The 26,392-nt window shown below is 42.3% G+C and overlaps 1 protein-coding gene across 1 annotated transcript; it reads right to left on the bottom strand.

Annotated features, from left to right (window-relative positions):
• Nucleotides 1–1,465: 1,465 nt before the first annotated feature.
• On the bottom strand, nt 1,466–25,215 carry COLEC10 (collectin subfamily member 10). The gene is made up of 6 exons (XM_009682928.2): nt 24,702–25,215; nt 12,225–12,296; nt 9,949–10,020; nt 7,898–7,951; nt 6,587–6,682; nt 1,466–5,115 (listed from the first exon to the last, which is right to left on the bottom strand). Exons 1-6 carry the CDS (start codon nt 24,847–24,849, stop codon nt 4,724–4,726), a joined length of 834 nt encoding a protein of 277 aa, XP_009681223.2. The 5' UTR covers nt 24,850–25,215; the 3' UTR covers nt 1,466–4,723.
• Nucleotides 25,216–26,392: the final 1,177 nt, after the last annotated feature.

Below are 26,392 nucleotides of genomic sequence, written 5' to 3'. Positions count from 1 at the left end.
TAGCAAGGCTTTTGACATTGTCTCCCATAACATTGTTACGTCCAAGTTAGGATGTTGTGGTCTGTATAGGTGGGCAACCAGGTGGGTTGGATGCTTGGGCTCAGAGGACAATGGTTAATGGGTGGTACTCTGCCTGGCAGCCAGTAACAAGTGGAGTGCTGCAGGGGGTCTATACACTGGGGCTTTCCTGTTTAATATCTTTATCAGTTACCTGGAGGAGATGATGAAGTGCACTTTCATCACGTTTGCAGATGACAGCAAATTGTGGGGAACCATCAATACGCTTGTGGGCAGAGTTGCGACTCAGAGGGACCTATGCAGGCTGGAATGGGCTGACAAGAAATTCATAAAATTCAGCAAGGACAAATGCAAAGTCCTGCAGCTGGGAAGGCAGAAGCCCCTGCAGCGGCACAGGCTGAGTACTGACTGGCTTTGCCAAAAAGGCTTTGTGGTGTCTTGGCAGATAGCAAAGTGTCCATGAGTCATGAGTGTGTCCTGGCAGCAAAGAAGGCTAGTAGCGTCGGGCTGTGTTATCAGGAACACAGCCAGGAGACTGAAGAAAGGAATGGATTGTCTTCTACTCAGTGCTTTGTTCAACCACATCTAGGCACTGCATCCACTTTTGAGCCCTCCCAGTGCAGGAAAGACTGAAAAACTGGAGCAAGTTCAGCTGAGGGTTCCCAAAATGGACAAGATCTGGAGCACTTGCCCTTTGAGAAGGGGTTGAGGGAACCAGATTAGTTCAGCCTGGAGAAGAGACAGCTTCGGGTGGACCTGATAGTAGCCTGCCAGAACCTATGAGGTTGTCAAAGAGTTGGAACCAGGCTCTTGACAGTGGTGCCTGGTAGGAAGACAAGAAAGGATGGACATAAATTGAAACAAGAGAGGTTCAGACTGGCTGTAAGCTGAAACTTTTTCCCCATGAGAGCGATTAAGCATTGGAGCAGGTTGCCCAGAGAGGTAATCCTTGGAGGTTTTCAAGCCCCAACTGGATAATGCCCTGTGTAATCTGGTCTCACATCATAGCCCATCCCTCTTTGAGCAGTCTGTTGGACTTGAGACCTCCTGAAGTGCCTTCCAACCTGAACTTTTCCTATGATCTGGCATTTCTTACACTTTTTCAGTATGTATATAAAAATTATCATTTTTCTCTTCTTCAGAAATACGTGAGAGTCTATCACAGACATATAGGTGCACCTGGCAGGTGGAGCTCACACTTGAAAGCAGACAGACCCAGCTGCAGTGCCGTCTTTGTTTTCCATTTTCCCCAAAGTTTAGTGGTTATGGCATTCACTGACGTGTAGGAGAAACGGGGATCTGCCGCAGAACAAGGCCAGTGGGGTTTTGAAATCACATCGTCTGCTTTCCACCAAGCTACTGAGTACTTGGGGGTGTTTTTGGTTGATTTGGGTAATGCTAGGATTAGGTAGAATGGTTTTGGTGCCCAACTCCAACAGACCATAAATCCTGAATAGTCAGACACTGTTTTCTGTGGTCCTGGCTCCATCCAATTTATGTAGAAAACTAAGATACTTTACTCATCATAGTGAATTTCCATTGGCTAGCAGTGAAACCTGTGTTGTATCCCAAATTTTTAATCATAATAAGCATATTTCTTCTGCAAAACACAGCTAGAATCTTTGAGTAAGTGCTGACCCAAGCTTGTGTCTGCATGGCAAGGTACAGAGTTGTATGAACTTACCTGCCAGGCTTCCTGTGCAGTACGGCCTCTTTTATTTGGCTCGGTGTATGGGCTAGGCCTATTGGCAGAATTTGTTAAGTGGGAGTCAGGGCTGCAGGACTGGGGTTTCATGAGCACCTGATGTCATTTATGCCTTGCTGGCTTGAATATCTGTGCTGCTTTCATATGCTGTCCCTGTTCTGTAGTTAGCACAGGAACAGCCACCTCAGGTCTCCTTGTTCTAACTGATATAGCCTTATGAATGTTACATGAATGCACAGTGAGTGAAAGGGTTGCTTTTCCTAAATTTTTCTAATTAAGGAATAAGCTGGTATCTTAGTGGTGGTCTTAGGAGAGGAGAAGGATAGAAGAAGCGGACAGTTCGAACCTCTCTATCGTGGAAACCCAGCACAAGTTACTCACTCCCCTCAGCTGTGTAGCCAAAGGCTGAAACAGTGAATCCTTCCCATACACAGAGCTTGCTCCTGGGTGACGTTAACTCACGGTCTGCAAAAAGAGCAGATGGAGTTCACCTTTCCTCAATGTTGTGACCAGTTTCAATTTAGACATGTGTTGCCTGATTTTGTGTGTGAAGGAAAGTGCCTGGTCAAATCCCAGGCAGGGCTTGATCCTGCAGCAGAGCATTTCTTCTCTTTCACCTCCTCCCAGCTGTAAGCTTCCTCCTAAAGAACAGGAGAATGGCCTGTTAATGACTGTCAGCATAAGGGGCGCTTTTGGCTTCTCTCAGCCAGTGGCCCAGGAGGGCCAAACCGTTCCAGAAAGGCAAGTGTATTTTGGCAACTTACTCTGCCTAGTATCTCTGTGGAGAGACTGGCAGCCCTGAGCTTGACCTTAGAAAGGTATTACCTCTCCTCAAGAAACTTAGCCTTGAATGAATCATTAATTCTTTATCATTATCCATTAATGATTCTAAAACTGAATGAGTTTAGCTTATAGAGTTTATTACAATAGATCCTAAAAAGTGGGATTCTGCTTAATGTTGGGGAATGTCAGCTTCCCAGGAAGGCAATAGCAGAGGATGAGGTACCTTGTGCTAAGTGAACTTGTTTGCCCAAACAGTCTCATAGCATAGGAGGGAAAACATGAAAAGAAATGTGGTCCCACCCCTGCACTCATAGGTCTGAAAAGTCCCCTGGATGGTGTGTAGCAACAAGGGAAATTTAATGCCTGTAGCAGCGAACTGTTTTCCACATAAACAAGTAGCAGAAAAACTGGCTTAGAAGAGTGTTTCTGAGTCACAGAGTCTCGTGGGATGCTTCTGGGTTGGTCATTGCTCAGAGATGAGTTTGGAATCAAACTACCAACTAGCTAAATGGTTTGGAGGATTTTCCTGTTGAGGGCCAGGTTGAGTAAGCGTGGCTGTTGTCTGGTTGCTTTTGCACTGCTGTATAGAGCAGTAGAAGGGAAATCTGGAGCTGATCTTTTGCATCCCTAGCTGACAGAACTACCTGCATGTTCAGCTCTGAAGTGACCCTCCTTATATTCCCAGAGAAACACTATGTGCAACCGGTGTTTAGAGTGATCTGCAGGGTACGTTTACTGCATGTGACTAGTGCTTCACATTCTCCTCAGCCTCCAGATCTCTCTTTCCTCTTCTGTGTCAAGTAGGAAAGAAAATATGGAGGCCTCTTGCAGAGGTCCTGGAGTCTCTCCTAACATCATCTGCTGTGAGGAAAGGCAAAATTTTAAAGCAGCCTGAAGTAAGTCTAAGAAAAGGCTAGTTTTGAAGTCAAAATGGTTGTTGTATCTCAGGAGCACCCTGGACTTCAGAACGGTCTTGGAAGTGTTGTAGAAGATGCCATGTGAGTGTGGGCTCTTGCACCACATGAAGGAAAGTGCTCCTTCAGTATTAAAAATATATCAAAATCTGATCCATTATGGGCATACTGCCATGGAAAACTGAGTGGCCAGGCCCTGACAGCAAAGCCTTTTACTGCTGATCATTTGTGAAGAGTCCCACTGAGGTATGTGATTAAGCTGTTCAACCACATGCAGTTCTGGGCTCTTGGAGGGTAGAGCATGTTCTACAGCTGTTGGTGTTAAGCTGCTTATTATGTCACAAAGGCGTAGATGATTTTAGCATTAGACATCAAACATGACTGGCTACTGAGTTAGGGAGTTTACATGTTCCTAGAATCCCTTGTTAAACCAGCAATGCACACTGGTATAAATGAATCTGTATATGCTTGTTTACAGCCTACAGCAATGATGATTCATTTATACAGTTCCCTTTGTGCTATTTAGCAGCTTTTGGGGGACATCAGAAGCTAGAAGTGCTCCATTTACTCTCAAGTTGCATGAAAGCTGCTCAGACCTGCCTGCAGAGGAACATCAATGCTAAGTTAATTCCTCACACATTAGACCAGCCTGATGGGTTGATGGAGCGGGAAATAGAGATAACTGAGTCCCCCTCTGCATATCAGGCAATATAATTGCACAGTCAGAAGCAAGGAAGGGAATAACTTTTCATCTGACTTTGAAATTGGCCCTGCTTTGCACGGAAGATGGGATCAGATGACCTCCAGAGATCCCTTCTGACCCAAATCATTCTATGATTCTAACAAGGAACCATTTTTTTCAAGAGAAACTGGAAATGTGTCCCTACAGGTCTGAAGTCACCAGGGGAAGTACTGGGACTTCCTGTGCAGGTCAAAGATAAGTAAAAATAACACTTTCCAACTATGGACTTTGTGAAGCACATCAGTAATTAATCTACTAATGAGTTTACTGTTTCTGACATTAGTGAAGTCATGTTCACCTCCGCATACTCTAAATTTGCCCAACTATCCTAAATTACACATAAAAATGAAATATAAATTCACTATTATCTGGATGCCACCTGCAGGCCTGAACTGACTTTCGGGTCACTGTCAGCTAGCTCAGCAGTAATTACTCTTCCTTAACCCAGTGAAGTGCAAGCTGGACTGAGCCTTATTCCTTTTAGTCTGCTTTTCCTGCAAAGGGTGACTCATGCGGGGTCATTGTATGTACAGAAAGTGCCAGGCACATTCTGTGGCACTTTTATTTCCTCCTCTTGAGGAATTCACAGACAAAGTAGATGGTAACTTGGCACTCTGAATCATTCCACTCTCCTGTACTGAGCATTTCCACGCAATCCTCACGCCCAGTTGGGTCGTTTGGCTCCCCTTCCTTCCAATTACTGTAGTTCTGCAGTGAGGTGTTGTCTGCGTACACAAACTGTCCTTCTTTTTCTATGTCATTCATCCCAATGAATGCTCGGAAGAGGCCGCTCTTGGAGACGTAGTCAGCAATCAGGTCATTAGTTGCTTCATCTTTAGGCATTGCTAGTGTTCCTCCTCTATCCCTGCAGTGCATCAGGGCTTCTCTGTAGTTCTTCTCTTCTTTGACAATGTAATAGAATTTCTCATCTGTCTCTCTGATGCCTGCTATAACTTCAGAAGGGAAAAAAAATAAATTTCTCAATGGCATTTCAACATATATTGAAGATGCTTCTGTTCCAATATGACAAGGAGCATTGGAATTGATCAAAGCTGTTCATCACAGCTGAACTTGTGATGAACAGTGATGAGTGGTCAGAGAGTGATAGGAGCGACAAGCATCTTACACAGGTTAGGACAAGAGCTCTTCTGTCCTGATTGGCATGTGACCCTTGTCCTGAGACCCTTTAGTACTAGACATCACTGAAGTAAAAGTGATCAGATCAGGGCATGCTAAATGGACACTTAGCAGGGTCTAATTCTCAACCACCTCAGTTGCTTTGTTTTTTTTTTTTTTCCTGTGGAAACACAGGGTTATGAATAGCTTTCACGTCCTTTCCATGTAGAGGGAAATCAATATTTTTAAATGTGATTACTAAAATGAGAGATGAGAGCCTTGTTCTCAGAGCTGCTGTAGCCACTAAGTGTGGTTTAACTACAAAGGGAGCTGCAGATGCTCAGCAGCTTGAAAAGCCAGACTTCTCGAGCAACATCTATCCTAGTGAATTAAACAGTGCCAGGGAGCATTCCTGGGTACTGGAAGCTGATTGTCCCTGCTGCTAGATTGCTGGAATGGTCCCAGGTACAGATTTGGCCTGGGGCAACTAATGCTTTTCCAAACAATTTAGGACCTAACACTGTCACAGTTCAGGAACTAGCAGAGGCTTGTTGATTCCTGGTAATGTGGCCGTTCAGTTTTGTAGAATTTAATAATAAAAATGAGGGCTGTTCTATGGCTGTTGCCTACAGTGCTAGAGAATGGTCCTAGACACGTTTAGTTTACTGGTATAGACATAGTCCTAGAAGTGGTGCCCTTTCAAAGAGTGGTGTGATGTGGAACCCTTTCAAAAAGCTTTGCTGTGCCAGGACATTTCCTTCCTTCCTTTCAGTAGGGGCAGTTTACACTGTCCAGCTGACAGCACTGCCTACAAATATGACTCCTTATAACCCGTGTCTTTGAGGTGTTGGTTTCTCCCTTATTACAGGAAAAATTAATGCTTGCACTGAGGGGGACTCTAGGACTACCGTGCATGCAGCCCTACTGTGCAGTAGAGAGGTCAAGAAGAAATTCCTATCAAGTTTTCTGGCACTTTGAGCAGATTGGCACAACCTTTTTCCTTTTGTTGCCTAAGAGGCCACTGAGCCTGAGGGTGAATCATGCTGAGGCATTTAGCAGTCTGTGCCATGTGCTTTTCATGATTCTTTCTATCATATCATTGATCATTTCTGTATTGTTTTTGCTATATTCATCTGCTGCATATTTCCTTGTAGAGGCAAGACTGTCTGTTTGCTGTATGTTTTGAGAGTGCCTCATAGGATTGGGTCCTTTTCCTGAGTACTGCTGTAAAGTAGCAATGGTAGAAGAATAGCAATGACAAATGTGGTCGGAGCAAATAAAACGTGTCAAGAACATGATGATGCTTACCATTCTTTACAAACTTAATGGATGTGTTAAGTCGAGCAACATTGACGTTCAGTTGTCCAACGACTCTGCGGTATCTTCCACAGTCACAGACTGTGCCTGATGCAATACAAAGGACAGAGAATTCATCTATTTAGAAGCATATGTGCATATGTGTGTGTGGAGGGTCAGCTGTAATCCCCTTTCAAACCTTCTACAGACTTAGCCTCAACTTGTGAAGAGCTAGTCTCACCCTACCTTATTAGCCATACACCTGCAGACCAAAGCACTCCATAGTTTGCCTCTGTATGCTCCCTTGATAACTTGCTTAAAGATCCCTAAGTCTGAAAATGCGTATGGAAGAGTCATAGCTTGCCATCTTCTGTCCACCCTTTTCAGCGTAGGATTTACACATCCTCTGCCCCTCTCATTATTAATTCCATCGAGTTTACAGATGTGGCTTCTCATGGTGATCTGAATGCCAAAGGTCTACTTGCATAACCATAAACACCACTGATTCCTCAGCCTTCTGAAAGAAGCAGCAGCATTTGTGAAATGAGGAACTGCTGTTCGCTCAGGGAAAGGAGATTTGTGAGTGTGCACAGAGGTAGGAGTGGAAAACCTTTGGGAGAGGGACCATGTTAGTGAAGTGTGCTGCATGCACCACTTCAGTGGTACAGCAGAAATAATTTACACTAGCGCAGATATTCAGTAGCTGTCAAGCACGGAAGGCCAAGTTATATTTTTGTCAGTAAAGTGAAATGTGACTTAGTATAGATTTTGTTTGTTCCTCTGCTATTCTCAGGAAGCAAGGAAGTTGCTGATGGTTCCCCGTTCAGAACTAAACTGGCATTGCCTCTGAAATGTGTTAAAAATGGTTACTGCTGTACATTCAAGGTGGAAAAACATTTAAGGTTATTAGTAGGCAACAGATTATGCTCTGTATAAAAAGGCTTATTCTTTTGTCCCCCCCTCTCCTATTAGGAGACTTCATTCCTTTCATGTTCAGAACCTTTTTTCTAGTTTCCAATATAAATGTAATCCTGGTCTATTTATATATGTTAGTTTTTTATGTTATCAAACATTGTCCATTAATTTAGGTAACTTCTCCATCTTTTGTGTATGTTGGTGTATTCATAGCCATCAGTCATGTCCCTACCAAGCCTCCATTTTGCTAAAGAAAGCTTTTCCAGGGATCTCCTGTTTATTTCATCTATTCTGAAGTTTATCCACTGCATAGGCCTCAATTTTGTGAAACTCAGATTCAGAAAAACAACCCTGAAATCAAAGAACCATCAGACCCAACCATTCTGAAGAGAAAGATGCATGACATACCTGCTTTTCCCTTTTTTCCAGGCACCCCTGAGAAGCCCTTGGCTCCTTTGTCACCTGGATAAAAAGGAAAATGTATTTTCAGATCTCAGACAGTTCACATGTTAGGAGAACATATTTGAAAAACTCGTTTAATAATATACTAATGGTCTGCTTCTGGTAGAAAGCCTTGATGTACTGTTCTAGCGGGTGTGCCAAGTCAAACAACTCATGATTAATTCTAGTGAATGGAAATAAGGAGAACCCTTTAATAGCTAACCCACCGATAACGTAAGCATCTTGTGTGCTGCCGGTTCCTGGTACCACTCGCTTTAAATATAAGCTATACAACGATCTTGGGTGGCTGAAAGCACTCAAGAAGCCTGTGGGAGGGGAGACCTGGGTTCTCTCATTGCCTTGCCAGACAGCCCTTTCCTGGATGCAATAGCTCCATGTCAGGAAAAGGCACAAGATGAGGCTAATGTGCACTAAGCTACTGAATTTGTGCGTGCAGCAGAGTGAGCCCGCAGGCAGCACTTAGCACCTGCTTGAAATGGGGTCAGTAAGGGTCAGCATTTCATTTCAGATACAATTCGTGGAAATATGGTTTATTTTCATCCAGCTGCTTTCCCCTTGTTCTGTAAATCATCAGAATGACAGAAGTACTGCATCAGATGCTGTGCTAATATATAAAGGCAGACAACCTTTTTTTTGTAAATCAACTGTAATTTGGGTCAGAAAATTCCCTCATCTGAAATTAATGTCAGCTCTACTTTTATGAATTAAAAAGCTTCAGAAGCCAAACAATGTTACTTGCTCTCCTTGTTGATGGTAGTATTTTGACATGCTTTGTCCTTTATATGTGTTTTTTTTTAAAAGAAAGTAGGAGTTGCCTGGCATTTTAATTAGCATTTCTTGATACCTTGCATGCTGACAAGCTGAAATTTCAGGGTTGCTTCATTAAGAACTTGAATGCTTACTAGTGGTAGATCTAAACAGCGACTGAGTGACCTCTGCTTCTCCAAATAAAAAATAAAAAAAGGAAAAATATTCCAACTAGGAGGGGGTGATAAAGTGTACAGTCAGCTTGACAGAGTTTAATTTACTTAAAGACTCGGAGCTTTAGTTTACTTAAAGATAAGCAGCTTGTGGGACTTTTAAATTCTAGTCTCCTTTGGTGACTGAAGAAATCTTAGAAGATAACTATCTGTGTTTTCAGTTATCTAGGTACTTTTGAAAATTAGTCCCTTAGGCCAAATTCTTTTGTTCTTCTCTGATCCCGAGGCTGCTAGAGGCCATCAAAGGTTTATTAGAATAGATTGACTTGAGAAGCTCTCAAGAGAGGTTGTTCCACCCACTCACTGTATGTCTGGGTTGATGCACTGGTTAGAGACCACAGAGTTCCCCCTAGGTCAGTGGAATCCCTGCTGGGCTTTCAAGGCAGGTCTCCTGGCAGCAGGAAGGTTTCTTCCTATGTAGCTCTTCTGGAATCCCTAAAGGGAATACCTATGCCTCTTCTCAGGCTACTAGGGCAATAATTTCATGAAATTACTATCCAGGTAGAGCTGGAGTCTGCTTTGATTTGCAAGGAATAGTTGCCCCGATTAAGTAAGTGTTCTCTTGAAAATCTTAAAATCTACCTAGGTTTTCGTGTGTCTTGCTTGCTCACATCTCCCACACCAATGCAGCTGACAAAGTGCAGCATCCCAAACAACACCAGAATATTGATCTAAAGCCTTCAGTGTCTGAAGCAGAGACATAAGTTTGCCTGTCTCTTTTAGAGCTCTCAGAGGATTTATGCTACTTACTCCACAATGGCCAGATTTCTCCCCTTCTCTTTTATCATCTAAGAGGATTGTTTTATTAGGTCATGTAGCAAATTATTTTAGCCAAATAAGTCTGATATATGCCATGTGGGAAGTAAATAATAAACATTTCAATTAGCTCTTGTCACCAGTTTTTTGTGCAAAAGTTTATTTGGAGAGCCTTGATCACAGCCATTATTTGATATTACTCCATATTTAAAACATACTTAATTTGAGGGGGAAAAAAAACAATCCAAAACCAGAACTTACCCTTTCCACCAATTGGGCCAATTTTCCCAATCATTCCCTGATCACCAATATCCCCCACAGTTCCTTTGTTTCCTGAGAGAAGAAACACAGGGAAAAAGGTGTGAATGATTACCATCATTTCTTTCCCAAAACACTATTTAGCTCTCTACTGTTGATATTTTTCCTGAGCTTTGCTGGTCCAAATATAAGTCAATGACACAAGTATGCTCATGTGAGTGTACATGCTGCAAGGAATAGTTTGATATTAGGAGTAAGCCAGTCTCATGGGTAGCTGCTACCAAAAATGATGGTCCCATTTCTTTCCTTTAGCTCTGGTTTCATATTTCTTCCCTCTCTTTTGTACTGTAACCTGTTGGACCTTACAGGGAGCCAATTCAGGAGTAAACCTGCAAAGAATAAGTTACTTTTTTGGTGAAGTTAGCCATCTGCTGGGTCAGCAGCCTGAGCCAGACTGCTGTGGGGTCTTGGTGAAAACCCTTGCTGGTGCAAGGAAAGCAGCAGGAATTCATGGGTAGCAATTACATCCATTTTGGTGACAGCTTTCCCCTTTGCAATTTGCTGAGTTTCTTTCAGTGCTGAATGCACACCAGGAATGAGTTTGTTGCATCCCAAGTGTGGTGCCTAGGAATCAAGCTGTAACTGCTTTAAGTTTAGGAAGGTTTGCTAAGTGGAGCTCCTTTGCACCGACCAGACCTACTAAGGTGTTGCTATCAGTCACTGTGTTATAGGTAACCCAGTCTTTTAGCAGGCAACAGGAATGTGAAAGTGATGCCAGAAAATAAACAAGATTTGCAATGACTTTGTGCAGGCAGTTTTCTAGATCTCCTTCTCTCTCCCCCAGACACTCTCTTTTGCTCTGATATATAAGTGGTTGCTTGCCTGGTGCTGCGAAGTCTAAATAACTAGACTTCTACGGATGATTGGGGGAGGATAGTTCAGATCTGTGCTACTGTGAAATAAAACAGTAGGGCATTGCAAGGCACCTTCGTAAAACTGCATTTTTAGAAGCCCCAAAGCACCATATTTCTTACAAAGTAAAACTGCTAGTGAGTATTCAGATGCTGATTCTACCTCATAGCCAAGCTAGTCTTTCCTTTTTTTTTTTTTTCTTTTCTTTTTCTTTCCTCTTTCTCTGTACCATGGGCAAAAGTCCTTGCTTCTTTCTTGAGGGAGAGTCCTCATGGCTTTGCTGGGAGTCCTTCTCAAAGCAGGACTGCAAATAAAGAGGTGCTGGCTTTGCTCTATGTGCCTTCCCAGTCCTCCAAGCACCAAAATAGTGGATACCTTTTTAATTGATCAGTGGTTTATATTCTAAAGTAGCTGGCTAATTATTAGATTCCAATTTAGGGAGTTTCAGTTTGCACATCGACACTGAACGTCACTAAGATGCTTTGGAAATGGTTTGTTATCTGATACCCTTTTATCTTATCTGATCTTCTCTTTAAGATAGGAGGCAAAGTCACATGAATGCATATAGAAATGAAAAATGTTTTCAGTATAACAATAGTAAGAGGATGGTTTTAAAGATTCTATCCAAGTAAAAACTTTCCTGATTAGTCTTAAAATATTAGACCACTGTTGAGGAAGAAAGAACATAGATATGCGTTAACATTAAGCTCTGATAATAAATTAAACTCTTTAGTTATGGCGTGCAAGCAAGGTTGACACGATAATGTCTGGTGCATCAGAATGCTCTGCTCAGCTCACTACGTAGATGTGGGATATGTTTAATAGCATCAAGTCCTGAGAAATCTTAGACCCTTTGTTCCCAGCACAGGTGCTGTTTGATCAGAGGAACTTCCTTTTTCAGTGTATACCTTAGCTTGCTTAGCTGCAAAACAGGGGCAACTGAGACTGGATTTTGTTGAGCATCTTGATGTGCTGCTAAGAAGTAACTCTCAAAATTCAGTTTCACCTAAAGCGTCGTTTCACATATGGAACAGTAATTTTTCTGGTTATACATGTGATCCAGGCAGCTGATCAGTCTTCTGCATCTCAGTTATGTTAGCCGCTTGGGAGAGCAGCAGTAAATGTACTGGTTTATTACATGACTGTTTAAATTTATTGCCAGCTGTAGCTGTCTTCCGCACTGGAACGAATTGCACTAAATTCTCAGGAGTATTGTCAGGTTCACTGATTAATGTTTGACAAGCATTGTGAAATCCATTGGTGCAACAGGAATGAAAAGCATTAAACATCACTGTTTTCATGCACTGGTACAGTTGTGCATATTGGTATTCACATACCACTAACAGTCAACAGACTATCATAAATACCTTTTGGTCCTTTTGGTCCAACTTTTCCTTGTCTTCCCACTTCTCCTCTATCTCCTTTTTCACCTTCATCCCCTTCCAAAAAAAAAAAAAAAAAAACAAAGCATCATAGTACATTTCACTCAGTGCAGTAAAAACAACTATACATCCTCAGAAAGGAAAGTTCACAGGGTTTTTTTTTCCATTGATTTCTTTTTATTGTACATTGAAGGCACAGTAGCCATGGGATATATTTCCAGAGATGAGCTGGTGATTCTGCCCATCATTAGGAAATGTGGCACGCTTTCCCTTTTGGAGAGGCTGTTCCAGTCCAAGGACTGGACAACACTGACTTCTTTTCCTACCCTTTAAGCCCTATTAGCTGTATAGCAGATAAATAAGCAAATCTTTCTCTAGTTGGAAACTTGAACCGACAAGGGAGAAATACCAAGGAATGCAACAGCAGTTTATTAATTGCTCCTAGTGACTCTATGTTCAAGGTATGCAGAAGCTACAGTGATGGGAGGAGTATAAATATGTGGTAATAGATCTCAACATAGACCTTAGCACTTAGTATGGCAGAAGTCTTGCCTTCAGTTTTTGACAGGTGACATTCATATGTTAATATATTTATGTGTTAATATAGCAAACATGTTTTGCAATTATGCCAGTGCTTTATTTTGAAATTCGTTTGAACAGAATATCTGCAAGAGGTAAATTCATTACATTTATTACATTTATTACAGTAGTAGAGATTCCCCTCAATGAGGTCAAGGTTCTGTTACACAGGTTACTGTACATACCTGTCATAAGACAAAATATACCTGTAGTAAGAGAGCCTCTCACTGATGGTTTACAGTCTAAAGGAGCAAGACAGCAAATGGTAATTGGAAAGAAATGTTACCTCCTTTCTTAGATAGCATACAATTTTGCTTGAGGTTATGCAGGAAATCTGAGGCACAACTGGAATGGATTTTTTAATTTTCTGCTTCTTAGTCTTGAGGCATATCTCAGGAACATCTTTCCTCCTTTTTTTTTGACAAATGCAGGGGAGGAAAAGACCCTGCACCAAACAACCAGCTGTGATTACAGGCAGCCATTACAAGCCACTCCCTGTGTTCCCTACCATTCTCTGCAAAAAGACTTGCAGCTGGAGGGGAAGCAGTGCCACGGTCTCTTTCCCAGTCCAGGATGTCACTTATGAGTGGCAGCCAGTTGTCTCTAACGCCGGCAGCCCAGAAGGGGGGAAGAGGTTGCAATTCAGGGCATGGAGACCCAAGGGAGAGGAGTCTGTCTGAATGTCCCTAAGAGGAGAAGTTAGGACAGCAGAACAACATTACGTGACAAGGCTGGTAACCTGTCCCACTGAGTGCCTGGTAGAGGGTCTCCAGCCCTGGCGGAGGGTGTTCAGAGAGCTGACTGTGCTGAGGGTGACTGTCGCGCAGGCAGCCACTTACAGCCACTTACAGCCACCCAGGAGCAGTGGTGTAAGGGCTACCTGAGCCAAGGGCAGCATCAAGGACTGCTAACAAAGAGTCACTAGCAATTCTGCCCTGCACAGATTAATCTCGTGCCTTTCAAGCCCATTTATATATTTCCCCCTATAATATCTTATGGCAAAGAGTTCACTGATTAAACTATGTGCTGGGAGAGAAAGTCACTTTCCTTGCTTACTTTCAGACTGCTTGTTTCATTGGGCATCCTCTCACTCTCGTTTTGTGAAACATACAGCTCACTCGTTCCTGATTTACTTTCTTAGCCAACAGGTAGCATATTGTGGGCTGTTTTATGGGGTGATGAGAGCTGAGAAGTGGTGCATGTTAATTACAATATACAAATAATAGTAATAGCTCTTTAGCTCCTCTGTACTCATGAACTCATGAAGACTAGGCTGAGTCTGTCCCTGTGTGTCAAAACAGACACTAGCTTCAGGACTCCCCTGTGGAGGGCAGACTCACTACACCAGTCAGGATGCTCTCAGGGGGTGGTAAGTAGTCCTAACTGAGGAAGATAAAGGACTGAACTTCACTCTGGGTTAGAGGGAGGAAGCATTTGCTAGAGGAAACATGACACCTGCTGTTTGTGCTTGTTCACTCAGGCACTTTATTTATTTTCAACACCAGCTGGTACAGGACAAAGTAGGAAGAGAAAAGACTATAAGCAGCCAGCAATAGAACATGTAAACATCTTTTTATTTTCATTGATTCTTCAAAGATACTTGATAAAGTCAGTAAATAGTTGCAAAAGCCAAGCCCCTTAAAAATCCAGGTGGAGCTGTGGGTCTGAACTCCAAGCTGATGAAAAGATGCCTACTTGTACTGGCGTTATTGTCTAGAGGTCATCAAATAGCAGGGAGACAGAGAATTTACAGGTTAGTTTTGCAATTTTGCTGTTGACTTCAGTGCTAACATTTATGACTGAGAAACCAAGCTATTGTCCTTTCCAAGCCCATCTGTGAAACCTTTGAGAAAACTATAAGAATCATTTATCAGTAGTTTGGAAATTCAGAAAAGATTCCCAGAGGCTGACAAAGAGCTCATGAAACTAAACTCCAAAGGAAGGTTAAGGGCTGATGTGATCATGATCTGCAAGGCTGTGCAGGGGAAAGAAATGTGTCATAATAGAAAGAAAGCATGAATGTGAATCAAAGGCTGGAAAATGAACCTGGATGAGTTCTGACTAGAAAAGTAGTACTGGGTTATTTAAAAAGTGGAACATGCTCTGCAGCAGGAGAGGGAGATGTAGGAGGTTCTTCTTCACTTCCAACCTTTACCGGTGAGATGAACTCCTTTGTATAGGATATGCTATAATTCTGGCTTTGGTGTAGGAACTACTGAGGAAGTTTCTTTGGCCTGTGTCATGTAGGAGAGCAAACCAGATTCCTGCAAATATCCAAACCATGGAGGGGCCTGTCACCCTGGCAAAATCCACATCACCTCTGCTAGGCCGGCGAGACGTATCCCCGTGGCTTTCAGACTACTCTACAGGGTTAAGGGCTCTAGAGAGACTGCAGTTTTCTGCAGAACGAGGCCTCTGTGCAAGAAAGATGCCTTGTTTATAAGAGACATTGCGTAGACAATTAGTTTTAGAAGTAGAGCCCTGGAAAGAATTATCAATATATCACTAGATGAAGCTGTGATTACTTACTAGAGATTTTTTTCTTTTCCCCCCAATCTTAGATACAACATTTAGAGTCATTAAAAGCTGCAGTGCTTTTTTTCTGGGAGTCTTTAGAGCGAGCTTTTCACACATAGGGCTGCCAGAGGTTTAATTGTTTCTTATGTACGGACCGTTAGACTGAGAGCTGATTAATGAAAGGAGGTTAAAGATGTGGGAAAAGATGCTTATCTGGAGCCTTTGAGATATTAGGGGTATATCAACTTTTGTTGATAATACATCATGCATAGTCCCAATTTTTGTTCAGGCCCTCTAAAAGCCTGTAGGAGAAGGAAGTAAGTTCTATCACCCATTCCTTCTTGGTGTAAAGCAGCCTACGAACCCTATGCCTTCGTTCCCCTACCTGGGAAAAGGCAATAATAATAACAATAATTTGCCTGTCTGTAAGGGGAGAAAGAAGATCCTGTTTTTTTCCCATTTTGCATCTCGGAATGGGTAGATCATTACAAAGCAGGGGTAGAAGCAAACAGCACTATTTAGTGGTACCATTTCATTGTTAATTTAAGACTGAGTTAACCCTAACGTTTGATAATACGGTGTTATAATTGTATGATGTCCATTGTGTCCTCCATTGGCTGTGTCCAGTAATCTCAAATTTTGCCAAGAAATGTGAACTGTTGGGTTATGCTCCCCCCTTGTGGTTGCGCATTAATTTGCAACGAGGCAGGAAGGATTGTAGGAGGTTGGCTAAGTTTTTTTGGGGCAGGGGTTGAGTTGGCTTTGTCTCTAATTTATAATAAGCATCTCTCCCTTCCTCTTAGGACTTCATGTGGACAGGCCATCCCACTGTATTAGCCACTTCTGTGTAATCTGCCAAAAAAATTGAATCTAAATCCTGGCAGTACTCTGGACTGGGCTTGGGAATTTTGTACCACTGTGCTTTGTACAACATGATTTGTTTTACAGAATAGAAAGCTCAGATCCCTGACCTAATGAGCTTAGAGTCTATACCCAGAGTTTAAACTCTCCTTTGTGCTGCTGACCATTTGGGGAAGTGATGGGTTCAGTTTTATCCTAGTTAGCTGATTGTCACCTAAAAACTACGGTTGCAGGGGAGTCAGATAATGCACTGCGCTGGCACTTGAAGCACAGATGAAGCACTTGGAGCTGGTAGCTGAAGAATGACCATGTCTTCTCTTGTTAGTATTCCCTCAAGTTGATTCATGTCTTCTGTGTTGCAGATTTAAAATATTAGAATATTAAAGTGGAAACACAGAACAATAAATTACTAGACTCTCTGAGCTTGGAACTATACAAGACAGAAGGAAAGCAAAAGCCATGAGTAGTAAATGACTTTCACTGTCTTTTGAACACTTTAATTATAAGTGAGAGGGAACAAACCCATTCTTTTTTTCCTCCTGTAAAAAAGCTTAGGAAAATGGTGAAGATTTAATAATCAATAGGATTTTTAAGCCATTTCGGAGTTAGGCTGCTTTCGGGGTTTCACTAAACAGCACAACCTTGAAAAGTTACATTTAGTAAGAATGTAATTAGTAAGAATTTGCTAAACTTCTAGTGGCCTGTATTTCCCTGGTGAATCTTTTGTTGGCAGTTTATCTGGCTTGTATTCATGAATGGAGGAAGTTATCTAGTTCAATTGTTCACATATGTTTAGTGACTCCCAAGTCTTCTGATTAAGGACTAACCTCAGCTCTTGGAGAATCAACATGTGGAGTTTACACTTATCTGTAGAAGCAGGCCTGCATGTGGATGAGAGCAAGTCTGCAAGCTGTATAAAGGCTAAAGCCAGGAGGAGACTACTAACCAGATTTATGCATTCATTTTCCTCTTGGAGCATGAAAAATGCCCAGCCTTTACATTCAGAGCTGTGCTGAGAGACTCCCTGGTTCCACCCTTGGTTTTACTGATACAGTTTTCCAGGTGAACTGCCAAAGTCATGTCCTCAGGTTAGCTTCCAATCCTGTCTCCTGATCAAAAATACTATGTAAAGATTAGCGCTCTTTAGAGCCCTCTTTCACAGCGAATCAGTTAAATTGTTTCCTCTGAAACAAAAGACGGACAAAGACTGTCCCTGTAGACACCCTTCCCACTATGCAGTATGGGTTGGACTGTCTCAAGTTTAGCTCCCTGCACAGTGTTCTACCTCTATCCCAGCAGACTCTGCACATACCACAGTTTTATATGCCTTCTTCCATGCTCCAGGGCATACTCACCCTTTCTAATGATAAAAACGTCACTTTTGGTGGGCTACAGCCCAGTCTTCCTCCTACATCAGATACCTGACATGAAAAAACCCACCACCAGGTAATGATAAAAATGCCTTGAGAAGACTTGGGGCCAAGTACAGTGTGGGCATGACCAATATGCTTTAAGGGGGGAGGGAAGACTAACCTTGGTCAGTATGTGCATGTCATTTTGCACTAAATGCCTTGGAGGCTGAGGATCACACCCTGGAGCAGATGCATTTAGCATTCCAGGTGTAGCCCATCTCCCACTACAAAGTCATTATACTGAATCTGTTATGCGGTGTTACCCTATGATCATGTATTAGGCTGTTCTGTTCAGCTTCATGCAGCTTTCCCTTTCTTTCTCAGAGGGAGTAATGCCCTTCTATACATTAAGGATTTGGGAAGTTCAGGGGAAAAGTCCTCGGTTTTGCATCGTGACATTCCCTTCTTTCTCTCTCGTGTCTTTCTCTCAAAATGGCTGTCACCTCAGGGCATCTTCCAAGGAGAGTAATCGACATGAAGAACTGTCCCATTCTGACCACTTGCTACATAGAGGCCCCTGGTTGCTTTAGTTTAAAGTGTGTAGCCAGGTTTCATGGTTTTCTAAAAGGCACTGGTGTCCCTATTGCAGGAATGTTCTCTGCTGAAGCAGTTGGAGAGTTGAGGTCTTGCTAAGCTGCCTGGATGAAGCTCCCCTTCCCAGAAGATAACGCGTAAAAGGACTGAGCAGAAGGACGGGTGCTCTCCAGGGAAGGATGTGCGTAATAGAGGTTGGTCAAATATGCCAGGCGTTTGTGACGGTGCGCTCCAAAACATCCCCGTGCTTAGCTACGTGAATCAGAACAAACAAAAGAGTGACACACACATGCAAGTTATTACAAAGCCTTCGTGTGCCTCAGGTAGTTGATCTGCACTGTATTTTCCCGATGTTTCTCAGACTGAGATGGCATTACTGTTTGGGACTGAGAGAGTTGTGATTATATAATAAGCACCACAGATCCTTCAAACTAGAATTTCTAATCTGAGCCTTTAGCTGTTCCATGGCAGCTGCCTACACGGTGAATGGGCTGACAAGGGCTACATTTCTTGCTCATAGTACTGCTTAGGTGATATATGGACCCTCCCCATCTCCACAGACAGAACGTGAAGAGTTCAGGTGATGCAGCCTTTCCTGAGTGTTAAAATAAAGGGAGAAGGACGTGTGCATAATTCTGAAGATGTAAGACTCATCCAGCAGCAACTGAACACCTTGTGCTCCTGGAGAAGTCCTGCAGATAGCCACAGGATTAGCTCGCAGCTACCGGGCTTTATACACATCTTGCATCTTCAGTATGCAACCTGCAGGCACTAAGTAACCCTGAGCACACTGTGAAACTTTGCAGCACTTAGGCACCTACAGTCTCTCTTGGGAGATTTAGTCACTAGAGGGAGTTGCTGATTCCAAGAAATAAACAAATATAGCCTAGTTTGTCTTTCCAATGTACAAGCATGTCACAGCTACGTCAAGAAAGCCTCAAGACTTTGTCTAATTTCACTTTCAGTGTTTTTCAGAATTTCCAGTGAAGGCTGTTATTTTCAAGCTATGTATATCTAGAGTGGACAGGATTTCTTGTCCCGTCTTGGAGTGAAGTGACATCTTCTGCCTAGAGCTGATCTGACACAGTGTCCTCTTCCCCATCCTTATTCCTCCCAGCAGCCCCTAGCACCAGTCTGCACACTTTCCTGCCACTGTACAGAGTTTTGAACATTCTTCTGACCCTGTGCTGAATAAATTTAACTCACTAAAGATAGGAATATTAATAAAGTAGGTATATATTTCTAGGTGAGCTGAACTGGCTCAGTGAAAGATCTACTAAATATCAGAGGTTGCACAAGGGTGGGAATGGGACCATATGGTCAGAAAGGGGGAAAATAAAGGAGAAACTGGACCTCCACTTTTGGCAAAAGCTGACAGACCAGTTCAGCTGTAGTGTATACGTTCACTCATAGCTACTCTTCCCAGATGCCTTGCAGGGGACATGTAGCACTCTGCAAATTGCACTATGAGGAATAGAAGCATTTTCTTTGTAAGTTCTTGGACACATTGTCTTTCTTCACCAAGCTCCAAGGCAGTGTCACCTCCATCATGAAAGAGAACGAATCATCAAGAGTAAATTGGATTTGCTGCTCACTTTTCACTTATAAATCTCCATTGACTTTGGTAGAAATGCCCTCGTCTTCTGTTGCGTTCCGTTAGCCAGACCCTAGCACGCAGTGTGTTCAGTGAAGCTCTGCTGACTTGTGCTATTTGAGAATGTGGGCCTTTGTGGATGAATGGGACATATATTATTTCCTTAATAACACAGAAATAATTTAAATATTGGCCCTGATGCTCCTTTCACTTGAGCGGCCCCAATTTAAGTTTCTCAGCCTCGTTCCCCTGCCATTATGACATGATCTCAAAGACCCATGGATTACTGTGGCTTGAGCAAGGAATCAAACCGACAATGATATGAAATGCAGGCCCACTGTATTTTGAATTTATGTTTTTAAGTGCCCACATGTATGCCTTATAGCTCAGGCTGATTGATAAACTTCAAAAACTAAACATATGCTAAAATATATGAAATCTAAAATACACGAGAAAAACAGAATTGTGTTGAAAATAAAGGGCTCTTCAGATCAGACATGAGGCGCTAAGCGGGAAGCTTAGTTATAGGTTTGAATAGCCTATAGGATGTGGTAAGGCATTTTATATTTTCAGAAGGAAATGCGGATAGCGGCATATCTGGTTTCTGAGAGAGTTTGAGATTTTCCAGGAGTGGAATTGCGTAAGCGCAATTAAAGCTGAGAGATGGACAGCTATACTGGAGACCACAGTAAATGCTATTTTGAGGCGCCAGCCAATGTCATAGAGTTTATAAGCATCATTTGTCAGAAATAATAATAAGGAAACGCTTTACGACTGAATTGCTATGGGGAAATTCCCAGTATTCTTCAGATTTCATTTCATTCCAGTTTCTCATCCTGGCTCTGATTCAAGGCCTTTCAAGTTCCTGTGTCTGGATTTCAAAGGAAATTAATTGGGACCTGGGACAGCTAACAAGATCTAGAGCCAGTCTTCTGAAACCCTGAGCTCCCACAAATCCACAGGAAACCAGCCATAGTCTTGTTCTGCATGTCTGCAGACTCATCCCCTGCCTCTTCCCATTGCTCCCTTCCCCCATCTTCTAATAGGAGTTGAGAAGTCAAAGTTTTGGGCTCTCTGCTTATTTCTGCCCTCACATTGCGGCTTAGTGATTTACTCCAGCCAGGTCCGATCTCAGTCTCATTTATGTCAGCTTCACAGCAGGTTAGGCAAAGCTGAGCTCGCTGCCTCAAGCCTGGGGCCGGGTCATTCCCCGCCGCAGTGGAGGAGGAAGTGAAGAAAGGGCAGAGCTGGGATGGAGCCAAAGGGAAAGCCCTGGAGAGCAAGGCCAGCTGTTTCCGCTGCTGCCAGAGGACGGACCCACAAGTGGTGCTTTTGGTCTCGCAGCTTCAGCTGCCTCCCCAGTCCTTCTCTCAGCAACAACCAGCCTATCTCCAGACTGGGGAGGGTGGAGAGTAAGCGGTGGGGCCATGACTAATTTTGCTAGCCCAAGCTCTTGGCTGCCCTAGGAAATTCGTTGTTTTGTTTATGCTCAAGCTGGTTCTGTTTGTACTGAAGGAGTTGGCCAAGTACAGAATTTGGCCTTTATTGTCCTAGTTACTCAGCCATGGATAAGCATTACTTAACATCAGTTTTCAGACGTCCTGTGCCAAAGTGCTCTAGCTAAATCCAACCTGTTCATAAATGTCTCAGGTCAGACACCAAAAATCACTAGTTACAAATACTGAAAAGCTGTTTTGGTCCAAAGAACTGACTTTTTATAGAGCTATGAATGTCCTTTAGTCCGTAGAGGAGGCATGTTTCCTAGAGAATTTCTGTAAGGGTTCTAGAAGATGTCTCACAGATTTCTATATTTAACTTTTCTATAATCATGTTTGCTATGTAACTCAAAAGCTTTCTCAAGAAGACCAGATGAGGCAGCCATTGCACTAGGCCAATATTCATTAAAAGATTGCCCTCGTTTTGAAAAGTTATGAGCATGACTGCGAAAATAAAGCTGGGAGGGGAGTGTCAGATTTTGTTTTTTTTCTAATTCTTTCTTTTTTCTTTTTCTGGAGCATATGCTTACAAATTTTTGTTGCATGATTCTTTAAAAATAGACTTCAACTTGTGTTTATTTGTGCTAGCGACTGAAAAAGCAGCAGATAGGGAACTGCCAAGTGCTTGGTTTGTATCACTCATAACCACCAGAGGTCAGACTTTAACTCCTATTAATTTGTAATAATGAAGAACTTTAATTCAGACTGGCTTTTATCATAGAAATTGGAAGTGCAAAAGACTTTTCTAGCTCTTTGTTAGACATAAAGGCCCCTGGTTTTGTCTCACATGATTTGAGAGCTGCTAGGTCTGTCACAACTGATATGGAGGCTATCCTGATATTTGGCCTAGAACCACCCCTTCTTCTCATCCTATCGCTCCTATTATACTTCCATTGTGAAGTCTTAGGTATGAGTATAAAAAAGAGTATGGTTTTGAAAGGAAAAAGTTTGGCTTATGCTAATTAATGAAGACAACTTACACATGGCTTGTGCAAGAAATGACCATTTTTCAGCATGCTAATGGCCCTTTTTGAACAGGTGATTTTCACAGTGGCCATCCAGAAAAGTCATGTTCTTGTTCTTATAGATCAGAAAAGCGTAGATGATGGAGCAATTAGCTTCCAGTAGTGCAAGAAATACAGGCTTATAAGGTCTGAGTCCCTCTGAACACCCTCACTTCTCCCCATTGCAAAGCTTTCCTTCCCCATTGCGCTGTACGATGGGAACAACAGTATAGCTGCTACATTGTACTGGGACTGATCCCACTGGTAGCCCACAGAGTGGATCTAGCCCACAGGACAGTTTGCTTGTCCCACCACAGTCTTACACTGGGACAGTAGGTAAGAAGGGAAAGCAGTTATAGATAGGGAAGGAAGTTTTACAGCTATTAAATACGTTTTAATCCCTTGCACTCCTAGCTGCTTAGTCCCATTAGACACTGCAACGTTCTTGCAGATGGAGGAAGTTGCCATGACAGGAGTCTGGCCTGTGGTGATGGAAAAAGCTGATCAACCTAAAGTGAGAGCCCAGATCTTCCATCTTGTAAGATGACCACTGTGTTTTGCCATAGCTGAAGATGCTGAGCAGATGGGAGTGATGAAACTTGTGCAGAGAGGGTAAAAACCTATTTTCTTAAGAGTGGTGGGTGAAGAGGCACCACAGATGCAGCACAGAAAATAAAACTTACAGCAGTAGAAGTCACAAAATTGTTCACTGTCTGGGTTAAATTCTAAGCCGTGAAGTTTGCCTGTGGCTGTGACGTGGTTGTATCATGTGTCTTGAGTCCCTAGACACAAGATAGATAGAGGAAGACCAGCAGCAGGAGACTTTCTTCTGTCATATTAGGTCAACATCCCTGACTACAAGGGATGCCTGAGGAATAGCAGGGTAGTTCACACACCCAGCTTGCTCAGTCTTTAGTTGCTCAGTTGATTGGCAGTCAAAACCACCAGTGCCACTGAGAACCACTTGCAAATTCTCCTGGATGAGCTCAGATCAGATAGGAACTGATGCTATGGATTCCTGTCACTTAGACTTCAAAATGTACTTGATGACCTGAGATAGATTTGAGCTAGTAATTTAGAGATGTTTTGCTCAATACTTCTTTTACCAATCATGGATCTTGGGCATGGTAATATAACTTTAAAGTAGTAGTGGGGACCCTGCCAATACACTATTTGGTTGTCCTTATCTTTTGGTGTCAGCCAGGAGACAATAGGGCTGGTAATGGCTAAATTCAGACTTTCTCAATGGGATGCTTGCAAAGAGCAATAATGTCTAACCTTTAAATGCTCCCTATCCCAGCTAGACCACAGAAAGCAGATGGAGTCCTAACTACTCTTGTGTTGTTACATTAGCTCTGTGATTTGTTAAACACAATTCTGTCAAACTTTCATGTCCAGCCTTCCATTATTCAGATATTAACTAAACAAACTCCCACTAGATCCCTTGGGGATCATTACATCTCTCTGCATTTATGCTGCAGCAGCAAAAGTTTAAGCTTGGATTGTAATCATAAAGAAATTAACTTGCTGATTAAAAATGGTCCTTTAAGCAACATGCATTTGAATAATCCATCATAAAAACAAATGAGTCTGTAGCAATGCTTTGACTTGATAATCTCTTTTCTGTTTAAAATTTAAATCAGTTGCATTTTTTCACTCAGTTTGTAGCCTGTAGAAAAATAAAATGAATTACTAAAAAGAAAGCTACATTTTGAAGTACAGTAGCCATGGTCGGGAATATATGTTTTATATCTGTCACTGCAAGAAAGATTTGCATGGACCTAGTTCTTGGCTGATGTGCCCTCCAGGCAATTACACTGATGTTAGTTGCATTACACAGAAAGTAAGTTAATGCGGAAAATGGTTTCAGATATTTGGAAAGTGTTTTGAAGATAAAAGAATTGCACGTGCAAGAACTGATCTAATTCTTGTTGAGGTCTGTAGTGAAGATCCTGTTTAGTTCACTGGGAGCTGCTGGATCAGGTTTGATAAATGCAGCAGAGCTCTGTTTACAAGTAATCATTTGGAAATAATGATAGTGCAGTCATTTTAAATATTACATACCTCTCTCTAGCTATAGATCCAAAAAGTGAATCATTAACAATCCACAATGGGTGCTTACTTTTAGACAAATCCACTCAATTTACGGCTGCTGACTGTACTCGTTGTGTGATAACTACAACAAGTAGGAGAAGCGTTATGTGGCTGGAGAAAGATGCAGAAGGATACCTCTAACTTACATGAGACTATATGAGACTGTTCCTGAAACTAAAGAAAACAAATTCAAGTCTCTTTGCTGCATCACTTTTCTCCCATTACAGTTTCACTTTTCTAGATGTTTGTACAGACAGCAGTAATTTAGATTTTTCATCCCCAGCCAGTGCCACAAACCCTCCATGCCTCTACGTTAAAAAATCAGCCTTCATTAGTACTGGTCTCATCATTAACAACCTGATATTCCTCACCTTTTGGTCCAGGTAAAATTGTGTGTGTCGAGCAGACATCTGTGGTAGGTCGATTGTCAACATCAAAACCAAAAATCTGAACCTGGAAGATAAAAAGCACTACTAGGGTCCCGTATTTCCTTAGCTGTTGTTCTTTCTTGCTGCTCATCCTTGCAGCTTCTCAGGAAATGCCTTTCGTTGTTACAGTCTTAACAAATGCAGCTGATACAAAAATAAATGCTCCACTAACAGAAGTAGCGCAAAAAATTGGGAGTTACATGCAAGAACAGCTAAATAAAGTGAAGAAGAGAGTTTGACAATGCTCTAGTTATTTCTGTTCTGCACATTATCCAGGATATTTATTTAACAGTGACAGCTGTTTATTCCAGTTTATCTCTTATCTGTGAGATGTTTAGCTGCTTTTGCCATGGAAAATTTCTTCAATATATGGGGATATCTCTTTTGTTATTTTTTTTCCCTTCAGCATAGACTCTTCATACAGAGCTTTACACTTACTCAAGAGACAAAAGACTTCAGTATTGTAATCATGTGACTACTAATTAGTTACAGGATACTTGGGGCTGGTTCTGTGCTAAAAGAGTAACATAGATTCCTTATAAAGTATAACGAGACATTTCTGTGAAAAATTTCCTGCAAGGAGATCTTTAGTGACATTGGAATCGGTGTCGATCTGCCGTGAGTAGAAGTCACATGGGCTATTTTACACCTTCTGGCCCCCATGTACTGTGTAGCAGGGCCTGAAAGTGGGGGCTGAAAAGCTGATGCTACCGGTGGGTCTCTGAGCCAGAAACCCACGAATGAGGGGTTTATGGATATAGCTTTCTCCACAATGGTTGTTGCAAGCCCAGATTATGTTAGACATGGTCCACAAGGACAGACATTAGATTTGAAGCGACAGAACAGGATGAGCTCGAATGCCTGCAGTACCTTCCTCCCTTACCACCTTGTGCCTCTACCTGCTATTGCTGACTGGGAGAGACCATACATCAGGATAGTAGTGTAGCAAAGGTCCCAAGGCCACGTTGTTTCTGCTCTTTTTCCTGGGTTGTCCAGGAGGTTGTTCCTTGTTCAAAACTGCGTGGGGTAGGCTATCAGTTTTTCAGCTGGGTGCTAGGACTTTGCAGCCTGGTAGGAGCCCTCCTGGATGATGGAACAGGTAGCATGCAACACTGCTATATGTGTATGCATACATACATACATACATACATACATATGTGTGTGTGTGTGTGTGTGTGTCTCCTCTTGGAAGGTACTGTGACAGATATCCATCCCTGTGCAATCTCCTCCTAGAAAAGACTCTAGCTTTTGATAAGGGAGAACACAGTAACCAGGAACAGCAGACTATTCTAGGTAGCCTGGTAGCAAAGAAAAGGAAACGAGCATTCATAATCTTTCCTGGAACTTTATTAACTTTTGCTTTGTTACACAAGGAAGGACAGGGCTACTTTCAACTCTATTTAAATGCCTGGTGTATGAGGGCATGTTTGCTTTCCATTGTAGGCAAAAATCATATTTCCTATAATAATAGCTTTTCAAATACTTTCTTCATTATTTAAGAGAGCTTTAATTCTTTAGCCCCTACAGCGTTTCAGCCTGTTGACAGACAGAAAAAGTAGCAGCACGGATGTAAAAGTGGATACCTTTTCTTTATAGGCTGAAGAAGGGCTTTGATCTCAAGCTTTCATGTGGGA

The sequence above is a fragment of the Struthio camelus genome, chromosome 2, assembly GCF_040807025.1.
Source record: "Struthio camelus isolate bStrCam1 chromosome 2, bStrCam1.hap1, whole genome shotgun sequence".
Lineage (NCBI taxonomy): Eukaryota > Metazoa > Chordata > Aves > Struthioniformes > Struthionidae > Struthio > Struthio camelus.
Note: the sequence above shows the minus strand (reverse complement) of the source record. Positions and strands in the feature narration are given on the sequence as shown.

What these genes read in the sequence shown, in the direction of transcription:
- COLEC10 (XM_009682928.2), bottom strand. Translation starts at nt 24,849, where the DNA reads ATGAGCAGCAAGAAAGAACAACAGCTAAGGAAATACGGGACCCTAGTA. An exon ending in AATTTTACCTGGACCAAAAG is followed by an intron (nt 12,297 to 24,701) that starts GTGAGGAATATC and finishes TTTTTTTGGAAG; the next exon opens with GGGATGAAGGTGAAAAAGGA. An exon ending in TGGACCAAAAGGACCAAAAG is followed by an intron (nt 10,021 to 12,224) that starts GTATTTATGATA and finishes TTCTTCTCTCAG; the next exon opens with GAAACAAAGGAACTGTGGGG.